This window comes from Balaenoptera borealis (genome assembly GCF_965194805.1).
Source record: "Balaenoptera borealis genome assembly, chromosome: 8".
Classification (NCBI taxonomy): domain Eukaryota; kingdom Metazoa; phylum Chordata; class Mammalia; order Artiodactyla; family Balaenopteridae; genus Balaenoptera; species Balaenoptera borealis.
Genome location: NC_138865.1, coordinates 66,106,510 through 66,118,765, shown reverse-complemented (window position 1 = coordinate 66,118,765; position 12,256 = coordinate 66,106,510). Strand labels below are relative to the sequence as shown.

Genomic DNA, 12,256 nt, shown 5'->3' with positions numbered 1-12,256 from the left:
TTAAGATTTAACATAACTGATTTCTCAGTTTGTTCGGTACCTTGTAGGGAATGGCCTGTGTTGGTCGCACTAGAGAATGTACTATTGTTCCTTCTAATCATTATGGACCTATTCCTGGAATTCCTGTTGGATCGACTTGGAGATTTAGAGTTCAGGTATGTTTTAAATTGGCTTAGTTGAAAGGGTAAAATTGGGTATAGTTCAAATTGTAGCAGTGTCAGTGTCGATTGATTCTAAATGGACTAACCTAGGTAGTATCACAGGGCATTCAGTTGTTAGAATGAAAGATTTCCTATAGGATGGGTAGACTCTTGCTCATAGCTTAGCAGACAGAGGAGCACACATCATGGAATTAGGCTTCCTCTAAGCCTTTGAATCACTTCGTTTTACTATTCTGTTATAGTTATGGTAGTTAAAGTTATTAAGTGTTCTGAAGAACTTTTCTTGCCAAGAATTTAATATTTGAAATAGATCTTTAAGTCATGCAGTAAGTTCTCATTTAATGTCATTGATCTGCAAGGAAGCTCACTTAGGGTGTTTTCTTTGGGGATTATCCTCTTGAATGAATGTTAAGATATTGGTTAGAGGAAATGTCAGATAATCCAAGGATTAAATTACTTCTCTTTTCCTCTTAAAGAAAACTCTTGTATTTTTCTAATTTCTTCTTTAGAAAAGTAATTTTTTCATTATGGAAAATTTAATGTGGAAAAAAAAATCTCTTAGGTAAAGAGCAGTTTCCAGTTAGACAGGATTCTGAACTTTAAGAGTCGAATAGCACTGGTGCTTAGACCACTGGTAAAATTTTAAGATTAAAATAATGTAATACATATACATAGCATGGAAAGTTAAATACTAGAGTATGATTTATATTTTAAAAACCTACCCTCTTTTTTCACCATTTTCTGTTTCTAAGAGGCAATCACTTTAAAGTTACTTTTTCTGAATTTACCTCCTTATTTATAAATAACATGTTACAGCTTTTGTCTTTATATTTTGGTTTTATTAATCTCTTTCTATGGAAGACAAGAATTTAGTTTAACACACTCTGTCCTCTCATCCTTGCAATGGTTATATCATAATTTTGAATAAATCAATTTTCAAGGCTTATATTATGACTTTGAATCTATAAATACAGTAAAAAAAAAACTGAGTTCAGGCATACCTCATTGCATTGCACTTTGCTTCATTGTACTTCACAAATACCATGTTTTTTACAAATTGAAGCTTTTTGGCAACCCTGTGTCAAGCAAGTCGATAGGCGCCATTTTTCCGACAGCATTATTTTTTAATTAAGGTGTGTACGTTTTTTAGACATAATGCTGTCATACACTTAAGACTACAGTATAGTGTAAATATGACTTTTATATGTACTGGGAAACCAGAAAATTTGTGTGACTCGCTTTATTGCAATATTTACTTTATTGTAGTGGTCTGGAACCAAACCTGAAATACCTCTGAGGTATGCCTGTACAATAATAAATAAGATTTATTTTTTATGCTATGTATTATTTATAATATTTATATATGAAATAAAAATTATAATAAAATACACTTAGTGTATTTTTAATTGCCTTGTTCTTTGTTTGCTTCTTTTTTTTGTATGCCTGTCATTCATTCCCAGATTGTAAAAGCCTCATTAATATGGTCTAAGATGACTGAGGTCATTGGCCTAAGCATTTAGGAGGATAGATTTGCAGTTTAGGAAGTAGGGAAGATTCAGCATGATTTATTATCGGGGTTGGTGAGGTTGGGAATCAAATGGTCCTATGCTGTAAAGTACCTAGTGTTTCCAAGGCCTAAATCCAGGTTCTGTTGCTCTTATCAGCTTCTCATCTAATGTGCCTCTTTACCTAGCCCACTATACAGGCTTGGATTTACTCTGCTAAGAACAGTTGTGTGATAAACAAATGAATTAGAATACTTCTCTTAAGAAGTTTGAGGTACACAAAGAAGTGACACTTAAGTTTAAGTGAGCCAGAATTGAAGATACATGGGGAAAAGTAGTAGGCCATTGAAATAGAAGAATTGCATGAATAAACTAAAAATGGGTAGTATGTTTATCATTGAGTAGTTGGGCTCAGATGTATAGGCTCCAAAATGGAGAAGCTGAAGATAAGGCTGGGAAGGTAGCTAGGCGCCCGGTTGAGAGAGGATAATATGTAATACTTAACTTGGGCTTAATATACTATTAAGACTGTTTAATACATGTTAAGCAGTTGAAAATTAAAAGCAGATATGTTCTTAAAAGGATCATTCTGTTTGTGATAGGTAGAATGAGTTTGAAGGAACAAAACTGCTGGAGGCAGTGAAAAAGGGTATGTTTTAAGTATTCATACTCAAACTAGGCTTATATCAGTGAAAGTAGAAAAAGATGGTTTTGAGAGATTTAGGCGATCAAATCAACAATATTTGTGACCAGATGGGTTTGAAGAATACAGAAGAATGAGGCTGAAATGACTCTTGCCTTTTTGACTTGGCTAGGGAACAGTGCCATAATGAAAGATGAGAAATGAGAAAAAAAGAGATCTAGAGCACTTACAGTAAATTATTTTTTGCCCAAATTGAGCTGGAATTACCAATAGACATAGGATAATGATTATTTAATAGTTATTTTGAAACTCACAATTCTAGGCCTGAGCAGTTTTAAGAGTCATCAATTCAGTACCTGAAGGATATATAGTTGGGGAGAAGTAGTCTGTGAGCAAAGCTTAGAATTCTGTGTGATATTCAGTTCTTAGTTGAAGCTTTTAGGATACAATAACATGTGTGAAACCATTTTGTAAATGTAACTTAACGAACTGTTCAAAGGTATTTTGAGTCTCTCTTGATGTTATAGGTGAGCGAAGCGGGTGTCCATAGACCCCATGTTGGTGGAATTCATGGTCGAAGTAATGATGGCGCTTACTCTCTTGTCCTGGCTGGTGGATTTGCGGATGAAGTAGTAAGTCATGATACAAGCTTGTTCTTTAGAACCTGTCTTGATCATTCAGTAAAATACAGAAGCTTTGTCCAGGATAAATCCCATCTCTTTTAGCATCGTTTTTATGTTGAAGTGGTCAGTTCTTTACCAGTCAAAAAGTAAATCAATTGGCAGTCCTTAATCTTTGTGTGTACTGATTATTGCAGTGAAAATAGTCACATTTTCTTTAGAGCTCATTTTTAATTTTGGGCTCATTTACATTTTTAATAATTGTAGATTGACATGTAGCGTTAGAAATAATACAGAGATGTCTTTGCCCTTTATTCAGATTCAGCCATTGGTAACATCTTGCAAAACTATAGTTTAATATCAACCAGGATACTGACATTGATACATTCAGGACACTGAACATTTCCCTTACCACAAGGATCCCTCATGTTGCCCTTTTTTAAGCACCATACTATATCTGTTCCCCCAAACCCCCTTAACCCCAGACAACCACCAATCTGTTCTCTGTTTCTATAATTTTGTCACTTCAAAAATTTTTATAAATGGAATCGTATAGTGTATAACCTTTGGGATTGGGTTTTTTTCACTCAGCATAATCCTCAAATTGTGGCATGTGTCAATAGTTCATTCCTTTTTATTGCTGAGTAGTGTTCCATGGATATAGGTGTACCACAGTACAACCATTCACCCATTGAAGAACATCTTGGTTATTTCCAGCAAATAATGCTGCATTAAAAATTGTGACAGGTATTTCCAGCAAATAATGCTGCATTTAAAATTGTGACAGGTTTTTTTGTAAATATGAGTGTTCATTTCTTTGGGATAAATGCCCAGAAGTGTAATTGCTGGGTTGTATGGTAGTTGCATGATTAGTTCTTTAAGAAACTGACAAAAAAAGAAAAAAAAGATGGAAAAAAAGAAACTGCTGAAGTATTTTCCAGAGTGACTGTACTACTTCTTGTTCTTATCAGCAGTGTATGAGTGATTCAGTTTCTCTGCATCCTCACCAGCATTGTGTTGTTGCTTTCTTTTAGCCATTCTGATAGGTATGTAGTTATAGCTCATTGTATTTTTAATTGACATTTCCCTAATGGCTAAGAGTGTTGGACATGATTTATTTATTTGTTATGTGTATATCCTCTTGGGTGGTGTAGCTCTTCAGGTCTTCTGCCCATTTTCTAATTGGGTTGTGGGTTTTGTTTGTTTTTACTGTTCATTGGATGTGTAGTTTGGAGGTATTTTCTCCCAGTCTGTTTCATCTGCGTGCTTTCATGGTATAATGATGAATTCAAATATAGATGAGTTAATGACATAGAATTTAACTATTTTTACATGATTATTTGCTGCTTGAAGAATAATCAGAAATGTTTTTGTTCTTATGTTTCAAACACTGTTGAGCTTATGTTGTCCCTATTAAGCTCTCTCCTACCTAGTTCACACTACTTTTTCCTTTATAGCACTACCACAGTTATAACTTTAAAAGTCGACAGGGTTATAAATATGAGCATTGTGAAGTCAATCCAGATACCATTTGGAAGACTGTATCTGATCAATTTAAGAAGTATTCTGGACTATTTTAGATGTACTTATTTATTAGAATTCCTTCAAATGGAGTATACACTGAAGATGAAATTCCTTAACACCTTATTCTTTAAAATATAGACCTCAATTTTGGGTCAACAAAGTGAATTGAATGAAGGTTTTAGGACATATAGAAACACTTAAAACCATGAGATTTTAGTTATGACTTCTAATCAAAGGAAAAACTAGATGCAAAATAATTGACCTTTATTACAAACAAGAATTAAGTAGAGAAAACTTCATTATCTTAAGTTCAGTCTGAACTAGTTAAAATAATCTTGCATTGAAGAAGAACCACTATTGAGATAGTATTAGTAGAATTAATTTACATACTGATAGTTACTTTCCTCGGTTTAAGTACTGAATCAGGCAAAAACAATAGCGATATAAATTTGTAGCTACTATAAAAATACTCGTGGAGCTAGTTTTTAATATCTTCTTTGGGCGTGTTTTTTTCACATTTAGTAGATGCTATACAACTTTTAGTATCCAAATTCTTTTCTTTCTTCTTAATGGTAGGTAATTGTTTTATGCCAATATAATTTGAGTAAACCCATAGACTGTAAAATGTGGGGAACTTACAATGCTGTTACGATTTTTAAGTTTGAAATTTAGCAGCAAACTTGGATATGGTGATTCACTTTGTTATAAAGCAGAAACTAACATACCATTGTAAAGCAATTATACTCCAATAAAGATGTTTAAAAAAAAAAAAACAGTAAGCCTTGGATATGGTATAGATTGCTGTTGGGAAATCAGTTTTGGAGTATTTATTAAAATGGTGCCCTGTAAAGAACCTACAAATTAATATTGATAAGTTGATTTTAATAACATTGAATTAAATTAAACAATATTCCCAACCCATAAGACCTTATTTTGTAACATTCTATAAATTATTTGTATAAGAATAGCTATGTTTGGAGGTGTTGGAAGCTATAACCTTAAAATGAAATCTTTAGATCAAGTGATAACAGCTTGAAGGTATATTACACACAAGATTGCATTTGAATTTTGCCTTACTTTGGTAGATACCTTGAGAGAACTTGTCAACTTATAACATCCGAACCAAAAGTTCTGACTCTGAAACAAGAATTGGTGAATTATACCTGGCTTTAGGTGTTTTAATGCCAAAAATGTTCTCCTGCAGGACCGAGGTGATGAATTCACATACACTGGGAGTGGTGGTAAAAATCTTGCTGGTAATAAAAGAATTGGTGCACCATCGGCTGATCAAACATTAACAAACATGAACAGGTACTCTATATTGTTAGTTTGTAAAGACTGTTTAGAATTTGGGCTTTGTGTAAAAGTTGGATTATAGGACTATAATTTATAACTTACACTGTAGAGGAGAATCTTAAATTGTGAGTTAATATAGCTAAAATACAAATCCTATTACCTGATTAGTATATAATTACTTATAAGCTTCCTAACTTATTTCTTAGTATCATTTTTTTAAATGACATAATTCCCAGTCTTAATACATGTGCTTTGCATTTGGAAACATGTTGAAACCTTTAAAGGAAAGGAACCTATATAATTTAATGAAATTGAGGACAAGGTGGCTTATCTACTACCACATAGGTCAAAGTTATGTTCTACTAAACACAGATTTATCTTTTAAAGTGACAAACTTCTTTTTAGAGGAGACTAATGTGAAATAGGGTTATGTTTGGGAGCCACATTTATGTGCATAAGTGAAACATCAGATAACTTAATCAGAACTACACAAGGTGCTTTTAGGATTTATGATAAAATGTCTTTTAACTGTTAAAAAAGAGAATGTTTAGGTACAAAAGAGCCACCTTGTGCTGACTTTATTCTATAGAAATATTCATGATATTCCAGCTTCCATGGGAATAGAAAATTTAATAACTTCAAAATGTTTTATTTCGTAAATGGCATGCTAATACCAATAATTAAGTAACCCAAACCATCAGATATCAATGACCACATTATAACTTGTCATACTGATAATTTTGTGATCATGAAGTTGAAATTTTTTGTATCCTATTATTAAGGGTATTTTGTGGAATATTGAGTAAAAGTGAGTATTTTTCGCTTTCCTGAGTCTAAATCACTCAGTTTTAAGTAGTGTGTCCTTAATTTCTGATTACCACGTGAAGTAAAGAATATACTTTATGATTTCAAGACTTTGTTGCATACCAAGTTACATAGAATCTGTTTTTATGTCTTCCTTCTATATTATTTCTGACAGTAGGATTATTTTATTGAACCAGCAGAGGAGACAGGTCAGATTTGCTGGTGAAAACATTGCTGAGGTAGGAGTCCAGCCCCTACGCAGTCTTTTTCTAACAAGAAAGCAACTCTTTAGGAAGAATGATCTTAAAAGGAATTACAAATATTTCGATGTGTAATGTCAATGAAAATGTATCTTGAATTTGCAAAAGGGCTTTTTCATGTTGTCAAATCTGAAAATTATACTTTCCCTTTAATAATAAGATTATTTGGCTTGAATGAAACTTCCTTTGTAACTACCTGCACTTGTAATGTACATGATAGATTCCTGTCAAGCTTTTGAAGAATCTAATAAATATACCCTGTTTATCATATGTCACAATCTCAGAAAATAATTGACAAGTAGTAAAAATGTATATATTAATAAGGAAGGTAGTGAAAATGAAATAGAAACTCAAAACAATTTAGGATTGACTTATCACAGAGACTCTAACATTCCTTCAGGTAATTTATACATTAAGCTGTGAGTACACCTTGTGATTGTAAAGGCCTCTTAGGCAAAGGTACCTATATGTTTTATAAACATGAAAGCTGAGGTGAAAGCTCTGACCCATAGTATACTCTTTCCTGACGTGTATATGGTCTAATTCCTTTTTTGTTTCTCTACTAAGAGGTAGTTTGATACCTGCTTTTTGCTTTTGAGAAGTTTGTTCCTGTTTCTTCTCAGCTCTTCCACTTTATGAAACTGAAGAGGGCAGCAGGTAACCTGGCCATCCTTTAACAGGGCGGTTAGAGGCAATCGATTGAGCTGTGGATAGAGTAATGGAAAAGCCTTGTTGTTTTGCCTAGTTTCATCCTCTTAGACTCTTTACACAAACTTGAACAGACTGCATACTTATGTGAAACTAGAAGTGAGTTAATAATTCCAGTTAATGGTGCAGTCATTATGATGGAAGGTACCTGTGAGCACCAAAGCATTCCACTCATTAATGTGAAGATAGTACATATCTCTTTCTTAGCTCTTTAAGAGGATGAAGTATATGTATCTCAATAGGTATTCCATAAATAATACCAGCCCTAGAATTGATGGCTACATTTTCTTCTACCTCAGAGTTTTAATGCATCTCCCATTTGAGATAAAAAAGATAACTTGGTGACCTTTAACTCTTTGACCACGTCTATTAAAAAAAATTTTTAACAAAACACTTAAGTTCATTTACTTTAACTATGATAGAAAGATTATAGTAGATTAGTCATTTAGTCTTAAGGTCTTTTGTTTGTTTGGGGTTTTTTTTGTTTGTTTTTGAGCTTGCATAAAAAGAACTATACCCTGAAAAAGCATGTTGTATCATATCTGATTTTACCAGATTTGAGGGGAGGGTATCTTTTTTTTAACCTTAAATGTTCTTAGTGGATTCTTTTCACTTAGGATATAGGTGTCTTAGAGGAAAAATACTAACTTTAAATACATTCTAGTTTGTCTTTTGGGGAGCAGGACTAAGTTTCCCCAAGGAAGGTCTTCTAACGTCTATTAACCTTACTGATTAATTACTACTAGGTGAGTACACATACTAAGGAAGCTTCAGCTAAATCCAGTGCTGTTTCCAGCTCAGTGTTCCTCCTTGTTCATGTGTCGTCAGTAAAATGTAGTGATCTTGAGCAGCCAAAAATCTTTATTGTCATGATTTAGCACAGGTATTTGAATGCTTCAGTTTTATTTAAACTTACCTTTTTACTGGAAGTCTTTAAAGGATATTCTCATATTAAACTTGTTCTTGTTATCTTCTAAACTTAAGGAATCTCTATTGTCTGGAATGTGGAAAGTAGACCTAGGAAGGTCATTCATACCTTGCTGACAAATTTATTTTTCTGGATTTCTTTCTACATTTTTCCAGCAATTTACCTCATTCCCTTATCAAAAATAACTATTACAACAATCACTTGCTTTAGTTTTCCAACTTTCTCCCTTCCCTCAACAAACGTTATTTAAAGCAAATTCCATGTATTTCTAGTTGTTTTCTATTATACGTGGCACAGATGTTATTACTTTCAGAAGAACCCTACAGGCTATCTGAGAACCAATCCCCTGGCTTGGGGGTGACATCAGAAAACTGATTTGTCTTCTCTGCTGGTGGGGGAAAGCATAATCCTATTATCTGGAATAATATGGAAAGAATCATAGAATCTTAACCATCAGGTAAGGCATAATTCACCTTTTAATTGAGCTAATGATGCGATTATATACTTGAAGAAAGATTACTTGGTATAAAGACTTTGTTTTATTTTTTAGGGCATTGGCCCTAAACTGTGATGCTCCATTGGATGATAAAATTGGAGCAGAGTCTCGGAATTGGAGAGCTGGTAAGCCAGTCAGAGTGATACGCAGTTTTAAAGGGAGGAAGATCAGCAAATATGCTCCTGAAGAAGGCAACAGATATGATGGCATTTATAAGGTGCTCTATCTGGCATGACATCTTGTTAGTCATTCTTCCTGGGCTTTCAAGACAGGGTTGCCACAGGGAACTGCTCTACTGTGGGTGGGCTAAAGGAAACAACAGACCATCTTAGTTGGTCTTTCTACTTTTTCTGGAAATACAACATGTACAAAACGAGCTCTTAATTTTGACACTTGTCTTTTAAGGCTTATCCAAAGTCCCTAAAGGCAGCGTTATATTTTGGGTTAAGTTTTTTTACAAGTATATATTCTCTTATGATAAAACTGTTCAAATAACTTGGCCGTTGTAGACATTGATTCTTATATCTTCCAGAATGATTCTAATTGTAATAGATTTTTCGAAGCGGAGCACATCATAATTTTGAAAATAGGTTGCATTCTTTGTTTTAAAAATGAAGACATCTACTGCCACCATTTTTATCTACTATTATGCAAAATTCTATTAATTAATGAGCATAATCTTGCTGCCACTTCAAATTTATAGCAATCTATACTTAAAGGAATTATCATAATTAGGAAATAAGGTCAAAACGATATTTAAGTGCATATTTTTTACTTACTATTACAGCAGAGCAAGTATCTTTCAAAGTTGCATTTAGTTCTGCCAAGTTTACTTAAAACGCTATTATGACATTATGAATAAGTCTAAACTTTACATTTCAAACTAGTACTGAAATATTATGATTTAGGTGGTGAAATACTGGCCAGAGATTTCATCAAGCCATGGATTCTTGGTTTGGCGCTATCTTTTAAGGAGAGATGATGTTGAACCTGCTCCTTGGACCTCAGAAGGAATAGAACGGTCAAGGAGACTATGTCTACGTTTGCAGGTTAGATTACATTTGTCTAGGCTACTTGTATTTTCATAAAAACGTATGCCTCTGTACTATCTATGTGCCTTAACACTGGATATAACCCACAGCAGTTGGTCAGTGGACTGTAAGGGGTGAGGAATGAGATCATGCAAGTATATGGAAGGAAAAGAAGTAAAAAAGTAGCATCCTAGGTGTCAAACTGCCCTAAGACCAAGAATTGTGCTTGGGGAAAGCTGGGCTTGACGATGAAATGTAAAGTGCAGTTGACCCTTGAACACCATGGGTTTGAACTACATGGGTCCAGTTATACACGGATTTTTTTCAATAGCAAGCATTTCAGTACATATCTGTGGTTGGTTGAATCTGCAGATGCGGAGGGCCAACTATAAGTTACACAGGAATTTTCAACTTGAGAGGATTGGCCCCGCCCTAACCCCCTGTGTTGTTCAAGGGTCAGCTGTATTTCCAATTCAATCTGGACTTGAAGTATGAGGGAAAGGGATACCTAAAATTTAGATATAAGACGCCTTGAGAAGGGAAGTTTATCCTAGAGGGCACAGGGGGTGTGTCTCTGGTAGGGGAAGGGGGGAGGTGGCTTATAAGAGTGGTCTGCTTTCTACCCTTCTCACTTTTCCTCACCCCTTTTCTCTCTTCCCCCTCAAAGCTGCTTCCTTGTCCTGTCACCACCTTTAGTGCTTTGCCTTTTTTTTTTCCCTTTGCCCATGCTCAGCTGTTAACCCATATAAGACTTTGTTGGTTTTTTGTGCATAATGGATGGTATGGCTACATTTCCCCTCCACTGCCTATACACCCTAGACTTTGTCCCTGACACTGACTTCAGAGCATGGTTTGAGTTCATCCTCCATCATTCCCCATCGCTGTGCTTCTCGTAAAGACTACCAGCTTTGTCATTTCCCCTGGCTCTGCCCACACTGCATGTGTAGGGGCTGAACTATGGGCAAGTGTCTGACCACCCAGGCAGGTGAGTGTGTCTCTTCTAGTGCAAGTCTGTTTCTGTTTTTGTTTTCTTTTTAAACTCATAGAATTGTTTAAATGAGACCCATCAGCTGCTAAAATAACTGCCAAAATAATTCCTTTTATAACTAAATATTTTTAAAACCTATTGTTAAATCCATTTTCAAAGGATTTTTTTTTCAGGTCTACTGTTCAGCAGAGCAGTGTTCTAGATAGGTTAAATTTGAAACAGTTGAGCAGAACAAAGCATATAAGCCAGTCAGCTATGATGAGTTAATATCATTGATGAGGGCTGTATAACATATTGAGCTTTAAATATGAGTGTTATCACAAAGCATGTCCAAAAGAAAGCATAGCCAATAAAACACAAGGGTAATAGGGTAGAATTTATTCCTTAAAGTCTAACCTTTTGGTTGATAAAGAATTCAGTAATTTAGTGGCTTTAGGTCTTCTAAAAGCTCTCCCGCCCCACCCCACCCCTGCCTCTTAATTTGGTGAGATAGAAATTTGGCCCTTCATGGGGTATTTTGTTTTTAAGATTGGCTCCATAACTTAGTGTAACCCCAACTATATGAGTATCATCTATTGTGCTCTTTGGTTGATCTTCACTTACCTTCATATCTAATTCTACTTTCCTTTCTTCCTCAAACTTTTTAAGCCCCCTAGTCACAACTCCTAAAAAGTTCTTTCTTCTTTTTGATCTGAAACTAAGATCATCACATTATTAAATGGAATATCTTTAACAGTCAAAGCTACATGGTTTTACACTGAATTGGGGATTTTTAATAGTCTTCTGTCCTTTGAATTCTGTTTCTTTAAACGTCTGTGTCCTTTATATAAATCTTTTCAATTTAGGGAAAGTATAGATTCCTCCCCATTCCCCTTTTTAAATTTCTGACAAGGATCTAGAACCCCTCTTCTCTATGAAGCTTAAATCTACATTGTACTTTTTTCCCTCGTCAGTATCCAGTAGGTTACCCTTCAGATAAGGAAGGGAAGAAGACTAAAGGACAGTCAAAGAAGGCCAGTGGAGCCTCAAAAAGGCCATCTACAGATGGTAGGTAATGATTGCAGGACATAAATCTGAATAACATAGTTTCTAATAAAGAGAAAACTCATAAGAAATTAAAAGAAAAATGAAGGGATTTTTTTTTTGGTGGGGGTGGGGTGGGGTGAGCTTTTTGTATATCTTAATAGTGTCAGAGCCTAAACAAAGTATCCTAAACTATATGGGAAAGTTAAATGCTGCTCTACCCTGGTTATCTTCATGCTAAACGTAATTGGTGCCAGTTTACTCTTTCG

At 34.6% G+C, this 12,256-nt stretch overlaps 1 protein-coding gene across 1 annotated transcript in view; it reads left to right on the top strand.

The window, feature by feature from the left end:
* The window catches only part of UHRF2 (ubiquitin like with PHD and ring finger domains 2), a 73,223-nt gene that overhangs the window by 55,218 nt on the left and 5,749 nt on the right, over positions 1-12,256 (top strand). The window contains exons 8-13 of the mRNA XM_082404375.1: positions 48-155; positions 2,837-2,941; positions 5,658-5,764; positions 9,000-9,162; positions 9,854-9,994; positions 11,918-12,011. Of these exons, the coding sequence (XP_082260501.1) occupies positions 48-155; positions 2,837-2,941; positions 5,658-5,764; positions 9,000-9,162; positions 9,854-9,994; positions 11,918-12,011 (718 nt within the window). The remainder of the gene's footprint in view (positions 1-47; positions 156-2,836; positions 2,942-5,657; positions 5,765-8,999; positions 9,163-9,853; positions 9,995-11,917; positions 12,012-12,256) is intronic.